At 39.3% G+C, this 27,041-nt stretch overlaps 1 protein-coding gene across 1 annotated transcript in view; it reads right to left on the bottom strand.

Moving 5' to 3' along the window:
* Window positions 1-27,041, bottom strand: part of ksr2 (kinase suppressor of ras 2) — a 365,578-nt gene that overhangs the window by 90,470 nt on the left and 248,067 nt on the right. The window contains exons 8-14 of the mRNA XM_078421757.1: window positions 26,838-26,905; window positions 24,064-24,182; window positions 16,837-17,005; window positions 11,933-12,013; window positions 4,539-4,580; window positions 4,073-4,139; window positions 143-191 (exon numbers count right to left, since the gene is read on the bottom strand). Coding sequence (XP_078277883.1) covers window positions 143-191; window positions 4,073-4,139; window positions 4,539-4,580; window positions 11,933-12,013; window positions 16,837-17,005; window positions 24,064-24,182; window positions 26,838-26,905 — 595 coding nt within the window. The remainder of the gene's footprint in view (window positions 1-142; window positions 192-4,072; window positions 4,140-4,538; window positions 4,581-11,932; window positions 12,014-16,836; window positions 17,006-24,063; window positions 24,183-26,837; window positions 26,906-27,041) is intronic.

Below are 27,041 nucleotides of genomic sequence, written 5' to 3'. Positions count from 1 at the left end.
ATTTGGTTGATTGACACATTCTCAAATTAAATCTCTCAATAAATTGGTTATGTTTCTTAATTTCTATTGCTGATTAAATTTAATAAGTGAAGGTATTAGCTGTAAGAAGTTAGTTAAACATATTTAATTACTTTGAACTTACCTCCGAAGTGGGCTCATTCACTTCCACTCGAAGTGTTGGATTTCCTCCACTGGTGAGAAAACAGGCGTTAGCACAGTCTCTAACAGTTTGAACAGAGGGCACACAAATTAAAAGAACAATTTAAACAACAACATTTGCAACGGAGAGAGATTATACAGGGACAAGATTAGCAAATTAGCTGTTTTGGAATGGGGTACAAGTTTTAATCATTAATTTTAATGAATGAAAATTTGCTAGGAACTGCTGAGAGGCTGTATTTTCAATATACACCCCCTAGTGCATAAATCATTGCATTAGAATGCTAATTGATATTTCATGTTCATCTCATAGATAATTCCAAAATATTTTGATACAAAACTTTGATTTAAATGTGGTGTCTGCGCATATGTTATACTTGTCTGTTAGACTTTGTTGGTCCCAACCTTTGTAAAGCAGGAGCTATGGATCAATGTGAACTCCAGAATATGAGAAAGTTGGAGCTGGCCTTTGACCAATTCTCCCACAAAAATAAATCTGAACAATAGCTGCAATCACACTATTTAACATACGTTCATTGGGCATTATATTGAGGACAGTAAATATAAATAAAATGATAGGGCAATTTTATACAGAGCCTGAGAAATACTTGGAAAGTAGGAGACAATTGCACTGTCATTAAATGAGAAATAATAAAAAATATATTATAATGTGGGTGCCATTCGGACATATCATCCCACGCATCCAACAAGGATATAAAGGACAAAGTAACCTATCGTGGACACCTTGCTCACTGGGTCAAATGGATTCTCAGATAAATAATCACAGAAGTTAAAAAAGTCATAACCTTCGAGAATATAGCTCAGGTCTTTTCCTCTTTGCCTGTTGTTTTCTCTGTTATACTAAATATAACAGATTTGTGGCTCATGTTAGATTACTAATATAAGTACTGGCAACATAATGAACTATCTCACAGCTAATGACAGTTGGTGTAAGATGTGCAGATCTCTGGTTCTGGAGGCATGCAAGCACAATCGGGGTGACAATCAACACATTAATCGGGTAATCAAGACTCGCTGTCAACTGCTCTGTTTGGCTATCCGACTTTACTGGCATTTCATTCATCTAACGTGGAGACAAGATGCAAGAAAATGGACATGAAGTTCTATTGTGCGACCCAGCCTTTTAATAGACCACACAAATGGTTTTCATCCAAAATCACCCATGTGTGCTTTTAGTAGAGTTTGGGAACTTAATGCTTGATCCTCTGTGTACATGATGTGAGGAGGAAACCAGCTGTACAATAGTGACATCCACAAGCATGTATTATGTAAGTAGCAGGCAGCAGGCCCCAAACACTGCAGGGTAATGCTCTACTTGTGCCAACGGTGAGGTGCCTGTCCCCAGCAGAACTGTTATGATTATCATTGCTGATTAACATGCTTATTAATAATGACTATCATTGTTTATGACCTGGAATCATTCTGGTAAGTGGGAACATAACCCCTATGTTTTTAACATGAAAAGACCTCTAATTATTTTGACATTTGTTGAAATATTTTGTTTTTATACTCCAGTGGCACATTCTGCTTTTGACTATATTCCATTGGATCTGCAAAATATAAATGCTAGTTAGTTATGGATCAGATCTCCATCTCTAGCATATTCCCTGTTTATTTTAATTCCTAAATTTTCTGTCAAGCAACCATATTTCCTTATATTGGAAATAATTTGCTTCCATTTAGCTTATTTTTGAAGTAGTAGTATAGTAGTAGACAATACGTGTTTTAAACAGAAGATACTGGTTTAAATAGAAGATACAGTAGACACAAAAAGCTGGAGTAACTCAGTGGGAACGGCAGCATCTCTGGAGAAAAGGAATGGGTGACCTTTCGGGTCTGAAGAAGTGTCTCAACCCGAAACATCACCCATTCCTTTTCTCCAGAGATGTTGCCAGAGTTACTCCAGCTTTTTGTGTAGTATAGTAGTATCTGTGAATGCCCTAATAACACTGTGTGATGATTATGTTCTAGAAATTCTGTTGCACAGTGAGTTCATCATCTGGACAGAGCAGCAGGTTCCAGTGGACACGGGTTCAATTAGATGTGCTGTGAGTGGTGGTAACGTGGGTGTATGCATGCTGCAGAATATGGCACTACGGATGGTCCAAAAAGCTGACACATTGATGGATGGTTACGAGAGAACAAATCCTGGCAGAATGATAGACACAAAATGCTGGGGTAACTCAGTCGGACAGCCAGCATCTCTGGAGAGAAGGAATGGATGTTTCGGGTTGAGACCCTTCTCCAGACTCTGGGTAATAGGGTAAGGAGGCGCTGTTGGGGCGGCTTAGCTGATTAAGTGCAATACATTTTGCAGATGCCATGCACTACCAATAGCCACTGTGTGCCATCGATGGAATGAATGTTCTGGGTGTTGGATGCGGTGATTAACAGCATTTCCCTTTGTGTGACGTATGACGCCAACTATTGGAGTGTTTCTCATGAACACCTAATGATTCAGCTTTACCAAGCCTCCCTGATGCCGCACAAATGTTGCCTTGATTTGAGGCGAAACTACTCATTTCATTGATGGAATTCAACTCCTAGATTCATGTTGGGATCAAGGTTGCGATGAGTTCTGGAGCTGAGTGGTTCCAAAGATAGGCCTGTGCGTGCAATTTTTGGGTGGAAAAATGCCACTTGATAACACTGTTAAAGACACCTTTCATCAAGTTGCTGACGATTAAGAATGGTTGTTTGATTAGCAAGTCTGAATTTCTCCTGGTTATTGTGAACATGTCAAAGCTAGGAAATTCTCTTCCAATATGAGGTGAAGCACACATTTATCAGCTGAGAGATGACAATGGGTAGACACAAAATGCTGGAGTAACTGAGTGGGGCAGGCAGCATCTCTGGAGAAAAGGAATGGGTGATATTTCAGGTCGAGACCCTTTTTCATACTCTTAAAAATTAAAAAGGGTCTTGACCCGAAACGTCACCCATTCCTTCTCCTGTCCCGCTGAATTACTCTGGCATTTTGTGTCTTAGTTCGGGTGTAAACCAGCATCTGCCGTTCCTTCCTACAGATGACAATGGTCAGTGATCAGGAAGAGTTTTCATACTCTTGTTTACACTGGAGGAATCAACATTAAGTAGTTACTCCTACCTGGCTGTAAATCCTCTCTGTTAGTTCTAGTGTGACGGGACAAATTCAGGGCTTGTGATGGCTTATGAGGGAGAAATCTAGCATGTTATCTGTAAAGTATGACTGTGATTTTGAATATGTTCACCTGGCACATGACTGTTCTGTGGGACAGATCTCCCAGTTTGGACACCAGTCCCTAGATGTTTGTAAGGAGGCTTTTGTTGGGTCATCTGAGCTGGGAGTGACTTTGCCATGTCTAAATTCGCTGCATAGCTCAGTATCAAGCTGTCTGTACAGTAGTGTTTCTTCTTTGATCAAATGCAATGGAAATGATACAATTGAGCAGCTTACTAGAACATTTCAGAGGGTATTTAAGAGTCAACCCCATTTGTTCATCTGTTAAAATAACACGTTTGCTCTGTAGGTTTAATTTTTTGTACAAGTCTGAATCATATTTCCCTTGTCGTAAGATAAGGGATGTCGCCTGTAAGATAGATAGACTTCAGGAAACTTAGATATAAAATGTGTAAAATTAATCTGGGACCAGCTTTATTCTAAATACATTCATATGATGGAAAGCATTGAGTTTGTACTTGGAGTCTTCATTATGGTGGCCTGGAAAAAATGAAAATTTATCATGGGAAAAGTCAGTTGAAGTAATGCATAACTCTCGTACAATGCAACGCAATAACAGCATGGCTAAATTTCAACATGAAACTCCTTTGCAGAACCAGCTGTATTCCAGCAGAATGTAAACAATGCTTAATATTCACAGGCTTCACTGCAAATTTGGTCTAAATCTCTTACGTGGGGTCAGAGATGACAGGATGAAGGACAACTTGTGGAGTTCGATTTTGTGTCTCAGGTGTGACGTCTAGGAACAAGATATTGGGTTATAGAACAGAAATTACCAGTAGATAACTAGAAAGATAACCATAAATTCTACATCAAATAAAGTATATCAACTCTCTGAAGGGCCTCAAATGAAGCACATGGCACATACTAAAAGAGACACCTTAATCTTAGGAAAATCAAATAGAAAGTATAATTTTATTTATGTGCCCTAGTCAAATATTTATCAAAGGATCTTGGCTGTTAAATCATCATAAACACACGGTTTAATTCATTAACCATTTCCAAATCAATTATTAAAAGGAAAAAGCACCTTACAAATGTAAAACTATGACAGCTTTTGCATGCTAATTATTAAAATGTGCAAATTTAACAATGACGTGGTATGAAAAGGAATGGTGCGAAGTTAAAGATCACTTACCTGGAAAAATGAACTGTTGCTTGTACTTGAAATAATGAGAAGCTTGCAACAGAGAAAAGGCAGAACTGTAAGCAAAGCGATCAAGCCCAAGTGAAACACAGGGCACAAAGTATACCCTTAGCTTTATAATTATATATATTCTATTTACCAATTTCATTATCAGCAATCAAATGCTACAAGCAATACTAGGTTATCATTAAATAACTGCCGTTTAAGATTAATAGTGTGACTGCATCATGGTGACTGATACCTAGCAGCTGGATATGGTGCCTCTGGCTTTCAGCCGTTCATGCCCAGGGATGTTTGAGACATCTGCACATACGTGGCCCTATGCCCCATGTCTGAGGCTTGCTGAAGATCAAATGTCTGCACAAAAGGACATACTGTTGTGCCAAAAGGACAAAACAATAACTTCCTGAAGAGAGATGCAGCACATTGGGCCTTCAGCGTTACATCAGGGAGGGTTGAGGTTGAAATGGCAAGCCCATGGGAAGAGGAAGAGAAGTCCATTGTGAAAGGTAGGTGCAGGGAAGTGGTCAACATATTATTTTTTTTTTTAATGTGTTTTAACGGGTTTAAATTATGTCTTCTTTTACTTTCGTTATTATTTAGATTAATTAATAATATATCATATATAATATAATATAATATACATCACTTGACAATTAGAAATATCTAAAAAACATTAAAATGTCCATTACACGCAATGAGATGTCAAAGGCCAACAGGGCACTCCAATGTCATGGCACAGGATACTCTGCCCACCCACTCCCCTGTTAGGCCCATGTGGATTGTCAATGATCAGTCTGCCATGAACTCTGTTGCCATAACAAAGCAGGAGTAAGATCATTAAGTGGTGAGTCTGCATCCTGATTCAGGTTGATCCAGTCTATATACCTCTGCTATGGATCGCACAGAGCTTGGTGTAGGAGTTCTACAAAAAAAAACTTTCCCCCATTTTATTAACAGCCTGCTACTATAAAAGTGGCACTGAACAATTTATAGAGACATTGGTAGTTAGGAAAGCCTATATATAGTTCTTCAAACTTATTTCACCATCCAACAAGATTACATCTGCTATTATATGGGCTATAATATAGCCTATGTCTTTTAAAACTTTTAGTTAAAATAATTTGATTTGAAGTCCCAGATTAAATATAGCTGGCGCAGCACCCAGTGACATTTAGAGTCATACAGCACAGACAAATGCCCAATTTGTCCATGCTGACCAAGATACCCATCTACACTAGCCCCATTTGCCTGCATTTGCCCCATATCCCACCTAACCTGACCCATTCATGTACCTGTCCACGTGTCTTTTAAATATTGTTGTAGTACCAGCCTGAACTACCTCCTCAGGCAGCTCATTCCGTGTACGCACATTTGCCATATTTGCCAAGGAGAGTTCAACATTTCTACCACTTCTGGCATTATTAATGCTTCCTGACTTTATTTGTGAAAGTGCTATGCTTAATCATGAGCAAAACCTTCTGATCTCACACACCCCAACCAGCAGAAATAACCTCTCTCTCTCTCTACCTTATCCGTTGTCCTTTTATATCCTGAAAACTCTGACCATTACACTCTTAAACTTCAGGGCTGTAAGCCAACCCTTGGAATTAGAACACAGAACATCGGAGGATCCGGCATGAGGGGGGGGGGGGTGGGGGTTGACAATGCACAATGGAGGACCCTTTGTGAGGGGGGGGGGTGGGGGTGGAGAACAAAGGGGGTATTTTGTAACTTTGTAAGCGCCCTTTATGGATGACTACCTTGAGTATGCAACCAAAGAATTTCACTGTGACTTGTCACATGTGACAATAAGTATTCAATTCGATTCAATTAAATAGAACATAATTCTGGCATCAATTTGGTAAACTCATAAACCTCAGGAAGGACCGCCCGTCCTTCCTTAAGTATGGTATTCAGAATTGCTCAAGATGCTCCTGATGTGGTCTAACCAAAATTTTGTGCAGCTGTTGCATTCTTTATATTGACTTGAATTCTGATTTCTTGGATACAATTAACAGAATTGCACAGTGCAGGCAGGCACTGGAAATGTGCCTTCACACTAAAGAGGACATCTGCTGCGTCCATGTTCTTAACATGTCCTAATGATGGGATTGGCTTTGAAAACAATGGTGGAGGCAACTTCACATTGGTATAGTCTCCCTACATAGAATGACAGCTCAAATCATTGGTTTAAACCAGCATCTGCAGTTCCTTCCTACTCATCATTCTGCTAAACCCCCTCTGAACCTTTTTAGAGACTCTGGTAATCCTTCCTGCAATGGGATGACCCAAACAGCACACAATACTCCAAACACGGCCTGACCAAAGTCCGAAAAGCTCCTGTACTCAATGCCCCGACCTATGAAATCAAGCATACCATTTGCCATCTTTACCATTCTATCTACTTGTGTTGCCACTTTCAATGAGTTATGGACTTGGACCTCAAGATACCTCTATACATCAATGCTGTTAAGGGTCATGCCATTAATTGTATATTTTCCCCTGACATTTGGCCTCCCAAAAAGCAACTCCTCACACTTGCTCGGATTTAACTCTATCTGCCATTCCCCACCCATTTCTGTAGCTGATCTATATCCTGCTCCATAATTTGGCAACCTTTATCACAGTCCATGACCTAGGCAACCTTGGTGACCTCTCTGAACTTACGAACGAGGGGAGGGAGGTGGGGGGTGAGGGGAGCAGGAGGGGGAATAGGGGTGGGGAGGGGGGAATAGGGTGGAGGCAGGACTGGGGGAGTGGGGGCAGAGGAGGGGCAAGTGGGGGTAGTGTAGGGGGGATGGAGTGGGTCAGTGGGGGGAGGAGGGGGGATTGAATGGGGGGGGGGGAATTGAGGGGGAATTTGGGTCCAGGGCTCACTCAGTCACACCCTCTCCCCTTCCCTGTTCCCCCTCTACGAGGAATGGACCCAACGGGTCCACTTGGTCTAGTATATCATAAACAGCAGCGGTCCCAGCATAGATCCCTGTGGAACTCCACTAGCCACAGACCTCCAGCATGAATTCTGACCTTCCACCACAACCCTCTGTCTTCTATCTGTAAGCCAGTTCCAAATCCATACACATGTCACTATTAAGTGCATCTTAATGTTCTGGATCAGCCTATGGGAGACTTTATCAAATGCCTTACTAGAATCTATGCAGACCTCATCGACCACCCTACCCACATCGATCACCTTGGTTGCCTCCTCAAAAACCTCGATCAAGACACAACCTGTTATGTACCAACCATGCTGACTGTCCCTAATTAACCCATTCTTTTCCAAATAGAAGTAAATCCTATCCCAAAGAATCCTCTGCAATAGTTTCCCTATCACTGACATGAAGCTCACCAGCCTATAACTCCCTGGGTTCTGTCTACTTCCCTTTCAAAATAAAGAAACGATGTTAGCTACTCTCCAGTCCTCTGATACCTCGCCTGTCGCTAGAGAAGATGCAAAGATATTTGTCAATGCTCCTGCAATCTCCTCTCTTGCCCCTCTGCATAACCTGGGATAAATCACATCAAGTCTCGCAAATTTATCCACCCAATGCTCTCCAAGAGCCTCAATACCTCCTCCTTCTTAATCTCAAACTACCCTGGCAAATTAGTATTCTCCACACAGATCTCACTGTCATCCAACTTCTTCTCCTGGGTGAAAACAGATAAAAAGTACTTGTTTAGTACCTAGTCTATATCCCCAGCCACCCTCCTTTATGCTTAACCATCCTTGAGCAGTCCTCCCTTCTTCATGGTTATTGTCCTGTGTTTAATTATAGGTATAAAAAGCTTTGGGATTTTCTTTGATCCAAAGTAGACTAATAAAGAATCATCTAAATTACGCTTTACAACAGTTCCTCTACCTTTTGTTTTTGATGTTGTTTCTAACTTGGTCTAGAATAATTAAAGAACCTATTAATGCAGCTAGTCATATTTGTTTCTCCGAATTATTTGTGCTCCGAAATTCTGTACTCAAATGTTTCACTTTGGCCACTGTCAAATTAATTTCAATCTTCTATTTGATCCATGGTTAATCTTGTGTTTTGGCTGTAGCTTTGTGGAATTACAGCTGTTTTCCTTGAACATGGCCCTCCTGTACCAGAACCACGTGTAAAAGTCCAATTTCGGTACTATCTAATCCACAGATTCTTATTTTTTTAGATCTTTTAATTTCCTTTCGAACTGTTGAATCTCTTGTTGCCAGACCTCAGCCTTTTTCTTTTCTGCGTTATTAGGCTTTAAATGAACCATGATTTCTGGCTATTATCTTATGCTCTCTGGTGTGTTTACAGCCCAGCTTTCTATTATAAAATGAGGTTCCAAATTATGCATTAATTTCACAGCAGCTACATTAATAAAATCGTATATGCTTAACTGTAGAAGGATGCAGACTTATATCAGCTAAAAAGAAATACTAAAGTTTCCACAAAGTGGCTGGTAATTGGAACACAGCCACCACGTAGCAGCAAGATGTCATCTCAGCAGCAACTAATTTGTGGTGTTTAATCCAGTCTGACAATGTGGCATGTTTGCATTACAAATTAATAATATGTTGGATTGTGTCAATGAAGTTGTCAGCCACTTTATTCAATATATTTGATCAAGAAAGAAAAATCTGCAATTTTTGGTTATGAACGAGGGATGAAATGGATGCAGATTTCAGTTAAGTTTATGCCAGTTTGAAAAATGTGTTTGTGTCAATTTTCATTCAGGTCACATTGCACACTGCTAAATGTAAAGTCTGCTATGACCTGGGTAAGCTTTTGCCTTTTACTCAGTTTTAATTTTTGATATATTTAAGCACAGTAACAGCTGAAACAGCTTAATTAATACATCTTAAAATTAGTTTATTAAGGTCTTGTAGCTGAGATTAACCTCATTTTAAGTAACTAAGTAACATTATTATTATATTAAAAGCCATTTATTAAGTATCTTGGTTCCAGTAGTCAATTCTTTAATTTAGATTTAAATATATTTTAAATTGTTGAAAGCTATTTAATAATGCCCGTGCACTTAAAAAGATAAAGGAGCAGAGATTTAATAGACTCTTTCAATGCCCACAAATGGGTTGAATAAGTGAAATACATATGGTATTTAATCCAGTCTGAAGATGTGGCATGGCTTGTGGGCAAGACCAACTTCCAACGTCTTTCTTTCCACGTTTAGTTCTCAGTTCAGAGAGACAGCGCGGAAACAGGCCCTGTGGCGAACGGAGACGACGCCGACCAGCAATCCCCACACATTAACACTATCCTCCATACACACACCCCAATTCTCATTTATACAACTAACCTACAAACCTAGATGTCTTTGGAGTGTGGGAGGAAACCGAAGCTCTCAGAGAAAATCCGCACTGGTCACAGGGAGAACATGCAAACTCCATACAGACAAGCAGGGTCAAATGTGTAGGAAAGAACTGCAGATGCTGGTTTGAATCGAAGGTAGACACAAAATGCTGGAGTAACTCAGCGGGACAGGCAGCATTTCTGGAGAGAAGGAATGGGTGACCCGGGTGTCTGGTGTTGTAAGGCTGTAGCTCTACTGCTACGCACCCGTGCCGCCCACATTATGTAAGATTAGTTTAGTTTAGAGATGGGGCATGTGGTCAGCATGGACATGTTGGGTTGAAGGGTCTATTTCCACACTGTATGACTCTATGAGATACAGCATGGAAACAGGTCCTGCCGCCCACACCAACATTGATAACTAATTCACATCAGTTCTATCTTATTCCGCTTTCTGTTCTACTCCCTACATATTAGGGGCAATTTACAGAGGTAAAATAACCTACAAACCTGCATGTCATTGGGATCTGGAAGGAAACTGGAGCACCCGGATGAAACCTACACAGTCCAGGGAGAATGTGCCAACTCCACACAGACAGCACTCAAACCCAGGACTCTGACACTGTTAGACTGCAGATCCACCAGCTGCACAACTGACAGTAGAAGTTCTATTTTACACAGAATGTAACTACACTTAAAATTCATGGATTCTTTGTGCTGACTTGGGGACATGTTGGTAAAATTCCAGGCTATAAATTTAAGAGAGAGAAGCTCTCCCACTTTCACAAAATCACCTTGCTTTGGAAACAAATGCATTAATACATTGCATGAGAGTATTTGGATGCGTAGATTGCTATACGACAATAATGAATTCAACTTTGCAGTTCTTAAAATTACTTGACGACTATGCATACTGAGAATTCAAGTGTGGCGGTCAGTCAGTCCTGCAAAATTTCTAATTTATTCAACACCCATTTCAGAGCTCCTGGCCATTGGCATATAGTTATAAATTCTGCCATAATACGTACTTAAGCAGAAGAGCATTAAAAGGCCAATGCACATTTATAATCTCAACACACTTAACGTTTTATTATTGTTTTCTTTTTAAATATTTTACTGTTCAAAAGATTTTTCACTTCCCATAATTATTACTGATTTCTAAATTTGATCACTTGGTTGCACATTTTTCTTATATATACTATCATTCTGTTTTAATGATGGAGGAGAAAAAATACAAAAGAATGAATGGTGATGGTATTAAGATCTGATTTTGTAATGTACCATTATTTTTTAAATGTTTTCACAGGATATAAGCAGTGCTGGGAATGCCACAATTTCTTGCTCTTTCAGCATAAATTACCAGCATTCATAAGATATTGGTAGGCCTCATTCTTGAATCACTGCAATACAGTCTGTCCCTGTATCATGAATGGCCAATTTATAGGCACCCCTATACACAAACAAGCTCCCATAGTATTATTAAATGCACACAGGATTAACATACATAGAAAACTTTTGTTCCTACAAACTTCAGAACTAGTTTCCTCTCTCTCTTCACTTTTAGTAATTGTTCTTTCTTATGAGTCTCAAGTGCATTTGATCCCATTCATTTCACTACTGTCGAGCTATGGTTAATAAACCGAGTGATTTTTATGCATTTTCTGACTTCTGGACAAAATCGACATGGACGTCTGCAAAAACAGAACCCTTTTGTTTCCAGGGGATGGCCTACAGTTTCTTGGAGTGTCTTTCTATATAACAGACTACCTTAAAGGTGATCAAAAGCCTTAGAACAGGAGGAAGCCAAGTTGGTTTTCATTACAATTATAGCATCAACATGACTGATAGTAATTTTTTCATTCCAATTTCACTAAACTAACTAAGATAGAATTTCAATTTGTGCCGCGATATTACTAGTCTATAAATATAGCAAACATGTTACCAAACTATACGAAATAAACAAAGTTTTAACTTTTCAACCTTTAGATTAAACCATGTCTCCTGTCATCATCAAGAACCTCAGTTCTACAAAAGAAAATTGGGCAGTAAATTATTTACAACAAATATGTAGATATAACAATTTGGTAAAAATGGAGTTACCTTGTGGTGGACTTGTGTGTCCGTGGCTCTCAAGCAAGTCACTGCTTGTGATTGCCCTCAACCGAATGTTAGTGAGTATACCTGATTCAGAAGAAAAGCAAAATTCTAAAATCCATTTAGGTTTATTATTGTCTACACAAAGAAGTTGACTCTACTCTCTCAAAGGATCAAACTGAAAATAGCTGTCATTTCAAAATTTAAGGTAGACACAAAATGCTGGAGTAACTCAGGCAGCATCTCTGGAGAGAATGGGTGACATTTCGCGTCGAGACACTTCCTGAGATTTCAAAATTTAGCTGTGCTGTCAATTCAACATCACTTTTGTAAAGCTTTGATATTGCTTATGTTCTATTCTGTGTTACCATGGAAACTGTTTATGCCCTATTAATGGCACGCATTAGTTTTATAACTATTGCAATTTCAGTTTCTTCTAGGTTATTAGAAACACTAAATGGATACCAACTGCCAAATAGATACCATTAGGATACAATTCTGAATAGTGCTTGGTTTAGCCACATCTTGTTTGAAATTGACACACAGAAAGATGAATTGGTGGATATTACCCAATATGATAGTCATCAAAAATAATAACCATATTGTAAAAAGCATTGTGAAGAAAATGATAAGTCTAAAACAGTAAGATTTTGACTTTTTAAAAAATATACAAATTAATTTACTGCAAAGAACTTCTTTTACTTCTCCAAATTGATTAGCATTTCCTCAGCTGAATCATAACTCATCCACTACAAATCCAGCTGTGGGATGGTACCCAGATATCAAAGGTATAAAGCTGCCTTAGAAGCCTAATGGTGTATCTTTGAAGAATATGCAAATGAAGATCAAAGATGTTCAATCCACAGAATGAATGACATGCCAAAGTAAATAGAATAACAGCCGATGGCATAAAGTAACAAGTGAGGAAGCAAGTCAAAAATGCTTAATTCTGAGCACAATCTGTTCTTTTTAAAGTTCACAAAAGGTAAACAATTGCATGGAGAAGTGAAGGAAAGTATTGCAATCATAAGAAAGGAAGCTGCAAGAAAAGCTTCACAACAATAATCATAAAAACATTTATATGTATGCTTATTTTTCAGTATCTTGCCCACCACTTGTGTGACTGTATTTCCTGCGTATACCTACCTATTCTTGAAATGAGTGACTTGCTAGAGGACATTGATGGGTCAGAAACCACATATAGATCAGATTGCGCAAAGATGACAGGTCACCTCTGTCGGATATTAATGAAACACTTGGGCTTTTACATCAATGCAATAGTTGTAGCCATCATTACTAATAATTTTTACAAAACTTTCTTTTTTTTAACTTGAAGGTAATTTTCACAGAGTCAACACTGGGGTGAGATCATTGGGTGGAAATGTAATCTGTGGTCTGTCCTGTGTACTCTTAACGGCTAGCACATGAAAGAATTAAAAACATAAGAAATAGTTGCAGTGTAGTCGATGTGGAGTGCTCTGAAACTCATTAAGGCCACGGCTGAGCTTTCAGTACAGTGCCATTTTACTGTTTTATCCCCATATCTCCCAATTCATTTAATATTCAGAAGCCTATGTTTTGAATTTACTAAATGACTGAACAGCCAGAGCCCTCTAGTGTAGAGAATTCAAAAATACCCCTGGATCTAAAGTTTTCAAAAAGGGAAAACATCCTGTCTGCATCCATCCTGTTGAGTCTAAAAGAATTTCTTAAATTTCAACGATATCTCATTCTTCTAAACTCCAGAGAACACACAGGTCTGGCTCACAGAAACTCCACACAATGTTCCCTTATCCAGCAGCCCAATCATCCAGGAATGAACATGTGGCTTTGCCAGGATTACAGCCACTTCAATGGTCCCATAGCATGGCATCAGTTGACTGCATGCACACTTCTTCGTGCACCTTGTGTTGGATCCAAAATAGATTCCAGTCCTCCATGTAAAACTAATGTCCAACAGGAGGCAACAAATCATGAGGGTCAATGCTCCTTGTCTTTGCATATATGTAATGGAATTCATGTGCTGACACTAATTGCAATGAGAAAATAACACGGTACTGGAAGAATTCAGCAGGCCAGGTAGCATCAATGGAGGAAAAAGGACAGACAACTATTTAGGTCGGGACCCTTCTTCTCTAATCAGAAGGGACCCAACCCGAAACATCATCTGTCCTTTTCCCTCTACAGATTCTGAGTGACCTGGTGAGTTCCTCCAGAACTTTGTTTTCTGCAGTCTCTTGTTTCTTTGTCTAAATGCAAAGAAGCAGATTAATGGTCTACCAGTATAATTCTTCCACTGCCTAGTTTGTTCAAGACTCATGGTGGTCTGCTGCATGCACACATCATCATAGATGGTCAGTCCTTGCAACAAGCTTCACAGCAAGTAAATGAAGGAACTGAAGAATGAAGGAAGGAGAAAAACCTCAGTGGATTTTTAAAGGTTTGTCTGAATATATCGGTAGTAAACATTATCCTAATTTCCCGCAATTCCCACTGAAAATATCTCCCCTCCATTCCTGAGCATTTCAACAGCCACTTAGAAATTAAATAGAAATCAAATTTACAAATCAAAAAATGCGAAGGTGCACAGAAATACAAATCAAACACTCTCATTTATTCTTGTGATATTGATCTTCCATCTGTCTTTAACAGTCCTGGTTCTGCTAAATTTTGTTACTCTGGTGGTGGTAACATGACTGGTGGGAAGCTTCAAAACATTTGATGGGATGACAGATAACCTTTGAGGAGATCCCTTCGCAACTGTGTACCCAGGGCCGAGCTTTAGCTGCACCATATTGGAATGAATAGCAGCAGTGTGGCTGGTTCACAGGCAACTGCAAGGGTTAAGACAGAACAGCAGGTTTGTGGTCCATGAAGCCTCAGGTACTCTGGACCAAGTGCCTCAGCAATAATGGAATTGGTCAGAAGTCAGTTTGATAACTGCTGAGACACCCTGGAAACCTCCTTCACATTGTAACCTATGGCCAAGATGGCAAAAGTCTGAATTTGTATGTTGTAATCTGAGTTTGCATAACAAAAATACAGGCTTTCACTACATGTTGCAAACATTGTGAAGATTTAACGTGCTTCAGTGGAAGTTATGAGATCAGCCATTAGATGCTGCACAACAAATGGGCCCAGATGTATACCGATTGTCCATTATGTCCATGCAGGAGAGAATAGCTCCACATTTCTCTGCAAACCTCTTCATGCATTTCATATTTTACATAAGTCTGCTTGTGTAGTAAAAAAATATTTGTCAGAATACTTTTGTTTCAGTGCCTTTGCTGTCTATAGCCTAAGTAATGGCCACTCCCATGATACTGAGCAATTCTACCTCCAGAGTAGAATCTTATACCTCTTGCTAATTGTATGGCATCTTGTCCTGCAAGAATGAGAGAAGTACAAATGCCATACATTGTATATGTATGCTGTGTCTGGCACATGAAAATAGCTGGCTCTGGATTTAATCTAATGAGAGATTGGTGTAAGGTATACATCGGTAGATAAGTTGAATTCTGAATGATAGAAATGGTTGGTGTGTGAACAATGAGGCTCTGGTGCACTGAGACGTATGGTAAAATGATGTGAAATTACGCTGAAGATGTACTTATTAATGTTGAGGTCAATGATCATTTGCACCAATAGGTAAATAAAATCCCTGACAAAAATCTATTACAAAAAATCCAGAATGGATACCTTCATATCACAGCAGAGTTTTTAACTGCAATTGGAAAACACATTAAGTGAAATTTGAAGTGTTATAGCTACTCAATTATAGACTAAAATCCTCTTTCATTTTTACAGATAAACCAAAGAAATAAAGAGAGAATATTATAGTTAACCCATTCTACAATTTTGATTGCTTTTGTTGATAGGTTTGTGCAGTGTGCGTTAATGAAAGACCAGATGGCCTGTGAGAGAAAAAGCATGTGGAGTTGGTCTGTTGCTTTTCGAATTTTTGCAATATGAGATATTGAGCAATACCCATAAAAATTATTGTCAGGTGTCAAAGACAAGAACTTTCAGTACTGAACAAACCTGCTGTATGTGAAAACGGTCTTGTGAAGTAAATGGGACACTGAGCGCATCGCAGAAGAACATGTGCCAACTGAAGAGGAGGTCAACTCATGAAGCACTAGTAATCTCTTCAGTGCCATTTTGTTTCTGAATTTGCATAACATTAATTTAATTTCCCAACTGAATGCATAAATAATATTTGCAAATGAGTCAAACTTTTACCAAATTATTTACCTCAAACTTACAAATTTATTTACCTCACCATACTGCAAGCATGGGTTATTTCTTTGTTTACTTTATTGCAATTTTACTTTCTAGAAACAAAACAAATCCACTTAGTCATTCAGCAACAATCTACTATGGACTTTGTTTTGGTTACACTATGTAGTTGGGTTTGCTCTATTGTGGTCTGGTTAGACTATTATTGGTTATTAATTTATTGTGTTATTGATTATTGTATATTATTTTGTCGTGTTATTACATTCAGCCAGTAAAGCTGCCTGAAGCAGGAATTTCATTGTTCCGTTCCTCCTGCATTTAACAATAAACATTCTTGATTATTGAAAATTAATGTCCTAAGCCAACACCAAAATGCAGAAGCATTAACATATCTCTGGTGGCGGGCCCTAATTTGAACCAGGTGAAGCGTTTCACGCAGAGTTTTAATTTGCTGTGTACATCCAGAATTTTCAGTGTCTACCTTAAGTCCAACTCACTGGGGCTGAATATCCATGCTTGTATTAGGAGCTGAAGAACCTCTCTCAGTCAGGAGATTGTAGGAGACATCACAGTTCCTCGTCCTTATGGTTCCCCAGTTGCGCAAGCTCATAAAAATGACCATGTTGTTTATTACTTGTTTTTCAGAAACACGGAATAATGAGGAGTTGTACCTGACAGGTTGAACTGTTTCTGTTGGCGGTTGCACTGTGGTGACGGATGAAGAGGTGAAGGTGGTGTCGCACTGGGAGGGAGAGGTGGTGCAGGAGATGATGGAGTTGAAGATGTTGTTGATGAAGGATTACTGCTTGAATCTGGCTGGTAAGGGACCGGTATATGATCCTGCAGATAAAGAAACATACAAGGCTGTGAATGGTGACATCAAATACCCTGTCCAGCATGCATGTAATTGGGTAATTCCCAGTCACTGAATTAATCTTTGAGACGTTGCTGCTGTTACAACAGGGAATGGATAGACATGGGAGGAAGATGAATCCTAACTCTCAAAGGCAGGTTGATTGGCATTGTATTAGAAGATTAAATATCTGAGAGAGAAACCAAACCTGCTCCAGATCTGCTCATTTCTGGTTCCAGAGCGGCTGGGAAATGAAGCCAGTTGTAATTCTGCTCACATGAACAGTGTTGTTCCTTTAAGTATTATAAGATTGGTTTCCTATCTTAATTTTAAATTCCATGGTTTCATGAATGGTACTCAAGTTTCCCAGGCCTCAGGATACATAGCAGCTGAAAGCAGGCGCACCAGGCTGAATCTACGAGGTGCCTTTACAGCACGGGTTGTGGGCAAGGAGGAACAGCAATGTTCCCTCCACCTCCAACAAACCTTTTATTATTTGTCCTGTGGTTGAACAAATATTGTAATTTAATATGTTCACTGAACATTATAGTACATATTTTACATAACAGATATTTACAATAAATTGAACAGCAATAAGTCTGAATGAAGCTGTTATTAGTATATGGTATAACACCAATATTCATTCCATCTTATTATACTTTTGCTAGGATCATGTGGCAATAACTGTAATTAAAACTTACCATCCATTTTTCTTCACAATTAACTCCTGGAAATATCAACTAATTCCAGGATACTAGCTATGGCAAATTAAGTACAGTTTTTAAAAAACAATTCATTTTGAGCTAAATATGGCTTTATTCAAGTGCTAAACAAAATAGAATAGTAACAGTTCACGTTCCTTATATTGAGTTTTATTGTTTTATTATTGCTTTATGATTTAAGTATAATTGTTTGCTTAAACTTTTGTTTAATGATTTTTTTTCTGAATGTTTGTAAATGTTTCTGGATGCTGGAGAAACATATGCAGGGAGGGGGCATAAGTATTCAGGCCATCAAAACTGTTAATGTTATTTTGAAATTGTTTGGTGCTTGGAAGTTCCTCAGGGGAGAAGGCAGAAGAATAGGGCTGAAAGGGAATAATATATCAGTCATGATTAATTGATGGAGCAGATTTGATGGGGCCGAAGGGCCTAATTCTGCCCCCATGTCTTATGGTCCTATGATGGAAACCATTGGAGCAGGGTCTTGCAACTGAGATGGAGAATGACTTTGAGAAGTGGAATCTTCCTCCAAAAGGACAAAATAGGTAAGGGAAATCAACTTATAGGTCAAAACTGAGAAATCCCACTAAATAATGTTTAAACACTTTGTTAATTCATTTAATTAACACGTTAAAATATCCACTAATTATGATTAAATGATCATTCTAAATAATGTTACATCTTTCATTGCTTGCATCAGTGGAGAGAAAAAGGGAATGGTTACGCTGATCTATATCAGAGCACAATTACCAGCACATACTAGTTGGGCCAAATGGCTATTTTCTGTGTAAGAAGGAATTGCAGATAGATCACAAAATGCTGGAGTAACTCAGCGGGACAGGCAGCATCTCTGGAGAGGAGGAATGGGTGATGTTTCGGGTCCGTGCTCCCATATTGTACGATCCTATGGATTGGTGCTTTTCATTTGGTATCATCGCATGCATTTTTAACAGTGGTCAAAGTTGGTAATCTTAGAGTCAAATCAGGTAAGCTGGAAATTTCTGGTAATATGTTCATAGATAAGGTCAACAAAAATTATACAGCACAAAGGAAGGTCATTTGGCCCTTGAAGTCTGGGCTAGCTCTCAGAATGAGCTATCCAATTTGCCTCCCGTTTTTATTAATTCTTTTCTCAGAATGTATCCAATTCCCATGGGAAACTCACTAGATAGTCCGTTCTAGTCACTCTTTCAGGCAGTGCATGTATTATTCTCCTCAATTTTCCTTTGGAAGTTTTGCCAATTCTTTTGGTTATTTTAATGCTCTAGTCTATTATTGATCCACCTGCTGATAGAAACAGTCTTGCCCGATCAACCCAACAAGATTCCTGATTATCTCAAGCATCCATGGGTGCTATTACCACAATTTGTCTCAAAAGAACAGTAATTTCTAGTTGCTCCATATAATTCATTAGTCCACTTAGTCCACTAAATCTTTTTTCACCCTCAAGAAGAGAAAATGATGACGAGACTAACTACACCCCAATCCGCACGATTGCACTGAAATGGCCCCAATAGGTAGCAACATCAGAACAGGATAATATAAAGAGGAAAAAATGCAGTCTGCGTACCGCTTAGAATTGCAAGTTTCTGCAGTTTTAACAGATTTTTTTTATTCACAAGATTCCATACTTATAAAAAAACACCTGTGTCTCATTCACATTACACTGACATTTTAATTTAGTAATAAAATGAATAAGATTAAAGAATATTATCTTTCATAGATGGTTCAACAGATTAGAAAAGCAGTAGAGACACATGAGACCACAGATGCTCAAATCTGAAGCAAAAAACAAATCTCTGGAGGAATTCGGTGGGTCGACCAGCATCTGTTAGGGGAAAGGGATTGTAAACATTTCAGATTGAGACCCTGCACAGGACCATTAGCAAATTAGTACACGGGAACAGCATTTTAGTAACCCAGCAAATACAGCAGTCCGGGTTCGATCCAGATCCTTGATGCCGCCTTTGAGATATTTGTGCACTCCCCCTGAGAGTTCTGGTACTTCTGTTTCTTCCCACATCCCAAAGGCCTACTGGTTAATTTATTACTGTAAATTAAGTCTTGTGTGGGTTCTGTAGCAGGAAAATCAGAAGGGCTTAATGAGAATACGAGGGAGGATGGATGACAGGGAAGTTGGGAATTACTCGGAGATTCATTATAGAAACAACGAACCATATGGCCTCATTCCATGTTGTGAGAGAGTACGGGTTTGGTACACAACAGGTTCTTGAAATATATCATTATTATATTCATGTATTATCCCACCGTTTAACCAACACAGAGTACTGTTTCAATATTGTCCAAACTTCCAAGCAAAGTAAATTTGACTGTACTTGGTAAACTTGCCATGATAAAGGTCTGTACAAAGAACTGAAAAAATGTTGAAAGTTTTATGATTTCTTCTTGGTATCTAGGCAAGTTAAAAGTTATTTGAATTGCTTTGATCTAAATTTGTTTTTAATGAGAGAAAGTTCTCAATTCAGCAATTGGCTGGAATACATAGAAACATAGACATAGAAACATAGAAAATAGGTGCAGGAGAAGGCCATTCGGCCCTTCGAGCCAGCACCGCCATTCATTGTGATCATGGCTGATCGTCCCCAATCAATACCCCGTGCCTGCCTTCTCCCCATATCCCTTGATTCCACTAGCCCCTAGAGCTCTATCTAACTCTCTCTTAAATCCATCCAGTGATTTGGCCTCCACTGCCATCAGTGGCAGAGAATTCCACAAATTCACAACTCTCTGGGTGAAAAAGTTTTTTCTCACCTCAGTTTTAAATGGCCTCCCCTTTAATCCAAGACTGTGGCCCCTGATTCTGGACTCGCCCAAACATTGGGAACATTTTTCCTGCATCTAGCTGGTCCAGTCCTTTTATAATTTTATATGTTTCTATAAGATCCCCTCTCATCCTTCTAAACTCCAGTGAATACAAGCCTAGTCTTTTCAATCTTTCCTCATATGTCAGTCCCGCCATGCCAGGGATCAATCTCATGAACCTACGCTGCACTGCCTCAATTACAAGGATGTCCTTCCTCAAATTAGGAGACCAAAACTGTACGCAATACTCCAGGATGGGTGAGTGGGTTGCGGTTTGGCCATCGGTTGTGAGCGGGGGGGGGGGGAGGGGGTGAGGTCATTAATGGATGGGGACAATGGCTCAGGAATAGTCTGATGTATGACTGGGATCTGGGTTCGCAGTTATGGGGGGCAATCAGTGATGGGGGAGGCACAACTGGTGGGTAGTGCTGGATCAGGTCAGACAGAGGATGGGTGAGTGGGTTGCGGTTTTGCCAGAGGTTGTGAGCATGAGGGAGATTGAGGTGGGCAACTAGAGAGTGAAGCGAGGGCCGGGGGCCTCTAAAAGAGGATCTCATTTGAATTGGCTTCCCTGAACTGGGCTGGGAGCTGCTAAAGCAATACCCCTCTAAGTTATCAAGAAGTAGGGTTCATCGGTGCCATGAAAATCTGCATTGCATGAGTGATGCAAGGATAGCATGAGTCATGGTTGTGCACATTACGATTTAGAATAGTTCAGGCATTGTTAATATGTTGCTACACACACCTGGTACAAAGAGAACCTGAAATGAAAACCATGGACAACGTGCAACTAGCACAATCTCCAATTTTAATAAACTTTTCATCTTTCATTTAAACTGAATTGGTGTACAGTACACCAGCATTTTGCAATTCCAAACATCAAAATTTAGTAAATCACTGAAGTTCTCGAGGATCAGGTTGGGCAATTTTGTCTGCTTCTGTGCTCATCAGTCAGTGATTTTATTTTCCTATTCTACGCCCATCATAACGCTCATATCAATTTTAAGATCTTGCCAGTAAGTAGCAGCACATCATGAGAAACCACTGCCTCATTGATCTTGATAGGATTTAAATTATACTGATATTAGTGCTAGCCGTCCAGTGCTACCAGATTTATGGGATTAGTCATTGTTTCAGCAGGAGACCATCATTTGCTCAATAATCTATGCTTAACAACTCATTCAATTCCAGCGAGTAGCAGCCAACTTGAACAAGCCTTACATAATGTTTCCCTTGTTCTAATGCTAATTGCATAGCAGATAGTTAAAGCAGCAAGCTCACAGTGGTCATGTATTGCCAGTTTAATGGGCATGCACAAATGCTGCATCCATCATTTTGTGCAAGTAAACTGCAATTTATCTAAAAGAGAACAGTTCAATCTGAATTCATAAAAACTTTTCTGAATGACCTGAAAGTTCAAGTAGGTCAACTTTTCTTCCAATTCCACATACAAGGTTCAAATCAAAAATCCAGTGCCGTACCTATAATCGTCATGGCTCCGCGAGTCTCCTCCTTCAGATTGCAGGTGACCTGCTTATAAGCTCAACACCACGTTTCGACCTAACTGGTAATCTTTCATCCCCTTGCTTCTCATTAATCTGTCTAACTCTATCTTAAAAATATTCAATCACTGTCATTTTAGAAAAGAATTCTACAGAGTTATGAGCGCCTTCAGAGAATAAAGTTGCTTCATTTGTGATCCTCTATTGTTGAATAGTCACCCCTGGTTCTGGGTTCTCCCATGAAAGGAAGCATCCTCTCCACATTCATCCTGTCAGGACCTCTCAGGATCTTGGATGTTTCAATTAAGAGTTTTCTCACTCTTCTAAACACTAACCCATACATACAAGCCTCGCCTTCAGGTGTTCCTTCATGACAGCCCCCCATTCCACGCCTCAGACTCTGAGCCTTCCCTGAACAGCTTCAATGCATTATCATTCTTCCAATCCTACACACAAAATGTCCAGATGTAGTCTCGCCAGTCCACCATAAAACTGGAGCTTAACTTCTAAACACTTGAATTCTATACCCTTTGCAATACACAATGTCAAGTCAAGTCAAGTCAATTTTATTTGTATAGCACATTTAAAAACAACCCACGTTGACCAAAGTGCTGTACATCTGATTAGGTACTAAGGAAAAAAAATGAAACATACAGTAGCACGCAAACAGTTCACAGCGCCTCCTCAATGAGCCTCAAACGCTAGGGAGTAGAAATAGGTTTTGAGCCTGGACTTAAAGGAGTCGATGGATGGGGCAGTTCTGATGGGGAGAGGGATGCTGTTCCACAGTCTAGGAGCTGCAACCGCAAAAGCGCGGTCACTCCTGAGCTTAAGCCTAGACCGCGGGATAGTGAGTAGCCCCAAGTCGGCCGACCTGAGGGACCTGGAGTTAGAGAGGGGGGTTAGAAGATTTTTGATGTAGGGGGGGGAATGTCCATTTAGGGCATTATACGTGAATAGGAGGAGCTTGAAGTTGATTCTGTACCGTACATGGAGCCAGTGGAGAGAGGCAAGAATCGGGGTGATGTGGTCCCTTTTACGTGTACCCGTACTGTGTTCCGTTAACTTTCCCATTTCCTTTCCTATTGCCTTTTTGCAAATTGTATCTGGACACCCAAATCCCTGTGTACCTCAGCAATCCTTTGCCATCTTTTTTTTTCATTTTCCTGTCAAAATAGACAATTTCATATTTTTCCACCTTTGCACCTTTTGCTAGATGTTTGCTCACTAGTTATGTCCCTTTGTCGTCTCCCTGTGCTCTTTACAGAACTTATTCTTCTCTCCGTCTTTGTGCCATCGACAAATTTAGCAACTATACCTTTGGTACTTTTGTCAATTAATTTATATATATGACACATACAAATCCCTGGTTTTCCGCAGAGACAGTTCCCTCCACAACTCCCTGGCTAACTCATCCCTTCCTACCCAAACCATCCCCTCCTCAGGTACTTTCCCCTGCAACCGCAGGAGAGGCAACACGTGTCCCTATATCCCCTTCCTCGACTCCGTCCAAGGACCTGACAGTCCTTTCAGGTGAGGCAGAGGTTCACTGGCACCTCCTCCAACATCTACTGTATCCGTTGTTCCAGGTGCGGGCTTCTATATATTGGCGAGACCAAGAGCAGGCTTGGCGATAGTTTCGCTGAACACCTCCGCTCAGTCCGCCTAGGCCTACATGATCTCCCAGTTGTCAAACACTTTAACTCCCCCTCCCATTTTCATACTGACCTTTCTGTCCTGGGCCTCTTCGACTGTCAGAATGAGGCCCAGCGCAAACTAATTGTTCTCAGCAGCCCTCCCTTCTGACCCCTAATCTCATCCTTTCTCCGGTCCACTTGTGACAACATTCCAGCCCAATTAAAATCGCTGCATGCGTGTAACAATGGCAGTAAGGATCATCCATCTGATATTATTCTCTCAAAAACATTTAACATGTAGCTTTCATGGTAACCTTATTTGGCTGGTATATGTGAACTGTAAGAAAATATAATGGCTTACCTTATTAATTTTTTTGGATTTTGGCAGTGTTTGGCTGGAGTGCAGATCGGAGTACCTGGGTGGCTTCTTAAGAGGATTGTTAATGTCACATGGCACAGATTCTGTTCGCACAAGTCTTGCTGAAAATCAGAGATGGCTACAATGAGGAAAAAGCTTTGCGTATTACTATTATTATGCATGACCATGATTTATTTCATAATTAATCACAGCTGATTAGTAATGACAGCTCTCCATATTAAAGTCAGCACCCTCAAACAAATCATGGTTAGAAATTGTTTTAATTATATACGTATATCTCCCCATCCCTCTTAAATAATTATGACTCGATACACTAAATTAAATTTCTGTCATGGGAAAAGTAAACCTTTTTCTATATATTCAGGGCATGTATATAGGGAAGAAATTTTCAAAATCAATCCTACATGTTTAAAGGAACATCTTGTCCCTTCATTGCAACATTTTCTACAAAGTTGAAAGTACATCGCTTTCATCCTGTTGGATAGATTGAGTGGACTAATAACTGAGTTCCATTCTGGTTTTTGAAGTGTTCATTGTTCAAGGGAGACCAGTGCATGGCTTAGCTTTTACAAATATTAAGATTTTTCCTTTGAAAGAAACCTGGAAATTATTTGTTTCTAAAATAATAAAATAAACAACAGGTCGCCGTTTTGTAGATTTAATCATATGATAGAAGAGCCTTATTATTCAAGGCCAAAGTAACAGCTCGATTATTGGAAGAGAGTGGTCAACAAAATTCATTTTTGCATGGAACTTTTTTCATGTAACAGAGTAATTATGATGTCAGCACAGATTAATAAAGTTCTGGACACTCTGAGTATGAGGATTTGAAACAAAAAGATTTGCATGGCGGGAGTGAGATTGATCTTGCCCTCGATTGGCTTCTTGAAGTATAACCTGACTGTAATTTTGAGGCTAAAATTAAATTACTGATCAAGTTTAGATCAAGGAAAAATATTTGATCATGGTTATTACAGATTTCTTTCAATTAATACTTCCAAATAACATATTCTATCTCATCAGGATGAACCTCAAATACATTGATTGAGAAGATTACTTCTCCCACAGAACAACATGAAATAGGAAAAAGGTTTGAAGTGGGAATGATATATCTGCAATTTCTCAGAAAGGTTGAGAGTCTTTTAAAGTACAGATGTCAAAGATTTACTCCTTCATGGATCTGTACCGCAAATGCCAAGAGGGTCAAAAGTATGTTGATAAACTGCCTGAATAAAGTATTTTAACCGAAGCATCGATGCTTCAAGGAAATGCACATTCAAAATCACAACATTTATCCAAAAAGCTAAAATATTAATATAAACATTGAAAATAGGTGCAGGAGTAGACCATTTGGCTCTTCGAACCAGCACCACCATTCAATATAATCATGGCTGATCATCCAAAATCAGTACCCTGTTCCTGCTTTTTCCCCATATCCCTTGATTCCGTTAGCCCTAGGATCTATATCGAACTCTCTCTTGAAAATATCCAGTGGATTGGCCTCCACTGCCTTCTGTGACAGAGAATTCCACAGATTCACAACTCTCTGGGTGAAAAAGTTTCTCCTCATCTCAGTCCTAAATGGCCTACCCCTTATTCTTAAACTGTGACCCCTTGTTCTGGACTCCCCCAACATGGGGAACATTTTTCCTGCATCTAGCCTGTCCAATCCCTTAAGAATTGTATATGTTTCTATAAGATCCTCTCTCCGCCTTCTAAATTCCAGAGAATACAAGCCCAGCAGACACATTCTTTCATCATATGTCAGTCCCGTCATCTCGGGAATTAACCTGGTGAACCTACGCTGCACTCCCTTATAAGTAGTTGCATAGTAGATGTCACTTTGAAATATCAAATTTTACCCATGTTTGTGTGTGTCATGGCCCTCAGTGTGGATGGAACGATAACATGTTAGAAATGGCAACTACCTCCCGTGGGAATTCATCTCAGCTCTCCTGGCAGCAGTCTGTACCACTCCCCATGCTGAAAGCAAGCTTGCTCTGTACTCTGCTACCAATAGCCTTGAGACAAATACTTCAAAGCCCTGGTCATTGTTGCCAGAGACTTCAATCAAGCCAACCTCAAGAGCAGACTACCAATATACTATCAGCATGTCTCATGTCCTACCAGGGCCCACAGCTACACATCAATAAAAAAACGCCTGCTGCTCCATTCCCCAACCATGTCCTGAGAAATCTGAACATCTAGCTGTGCTTTTACTTCCTGCCTAATAACTACTATTTTTACTGCTCTGAAACCCGTTGTAAGATATACTTAGTTACACAAAGTGTCTGAAAATCAGCATGTATTTGAATTGTATTTACATAATTTTATAGCCATGTCTAACATGTTACTGCACCAACAGGGAAAAGCATAGGGAAAATTGACTATTTTTCAGTGGCTTTCTATGAACAAGGAGTTATAAATCTTACCACAATGAAATTGGACTATTACTGAAAAATAGTAACAACGTTTTTACAATACAACTATTAATGTAGATTCAATTTATGTTTTACGGAATCACACCACTTACACAGTATTAAAACAGTGCTACATTTATCATATTTGCCATGCCTTGTGAAGTAAAAAATCTGCATTAGATTTAGGAAAAATGCATTTTAAATATTCACAAAATTGGGAGAAAGAGCAATCAGTTAATTCAATAAATGTACTAATTCACTAACTGCAGAAGGTACAGATATGTGGAACACTTAAAGAACAAATAAAAATGCAAAATTCAAATATTCAAACTTCACCTCCACGATGAATGATAAGTAAATGACAAGGTGGTGCTTCTTTGGTGCATTTGTTATGGCACTTCAACCTAGTGAAGGAAGAAAAAACAAAATATTATTTCAGAAATACGTCAATTATTACTTCAAGTCTATTACTTCAAGTCTCTGATATTTTTAAATAGGATTCTCTGTTGCCTTTTTTTTTTACTGAGGACAAGAGCACAG

Source organism: Rhinoraja longicauda, chromosome 25 (assembly GCF_053455715.1).
Source record: "Rhinoraja longicauda isolate Sanriku21f chromosome 25, sRhiLon1.1, whole genome shotgun sequence".
NCBI classification, from domain to species: domain Eukaryota; kingdom Metazoa; phylum Chordata; class Chondrichthyes; order Rajiformes; family Arhynchobatidae; genus Rhinoraja; species Rhinoraja longicauda.
This window is presented reverse-complemented; position numbering and strand designations above follow the sequence as displayed.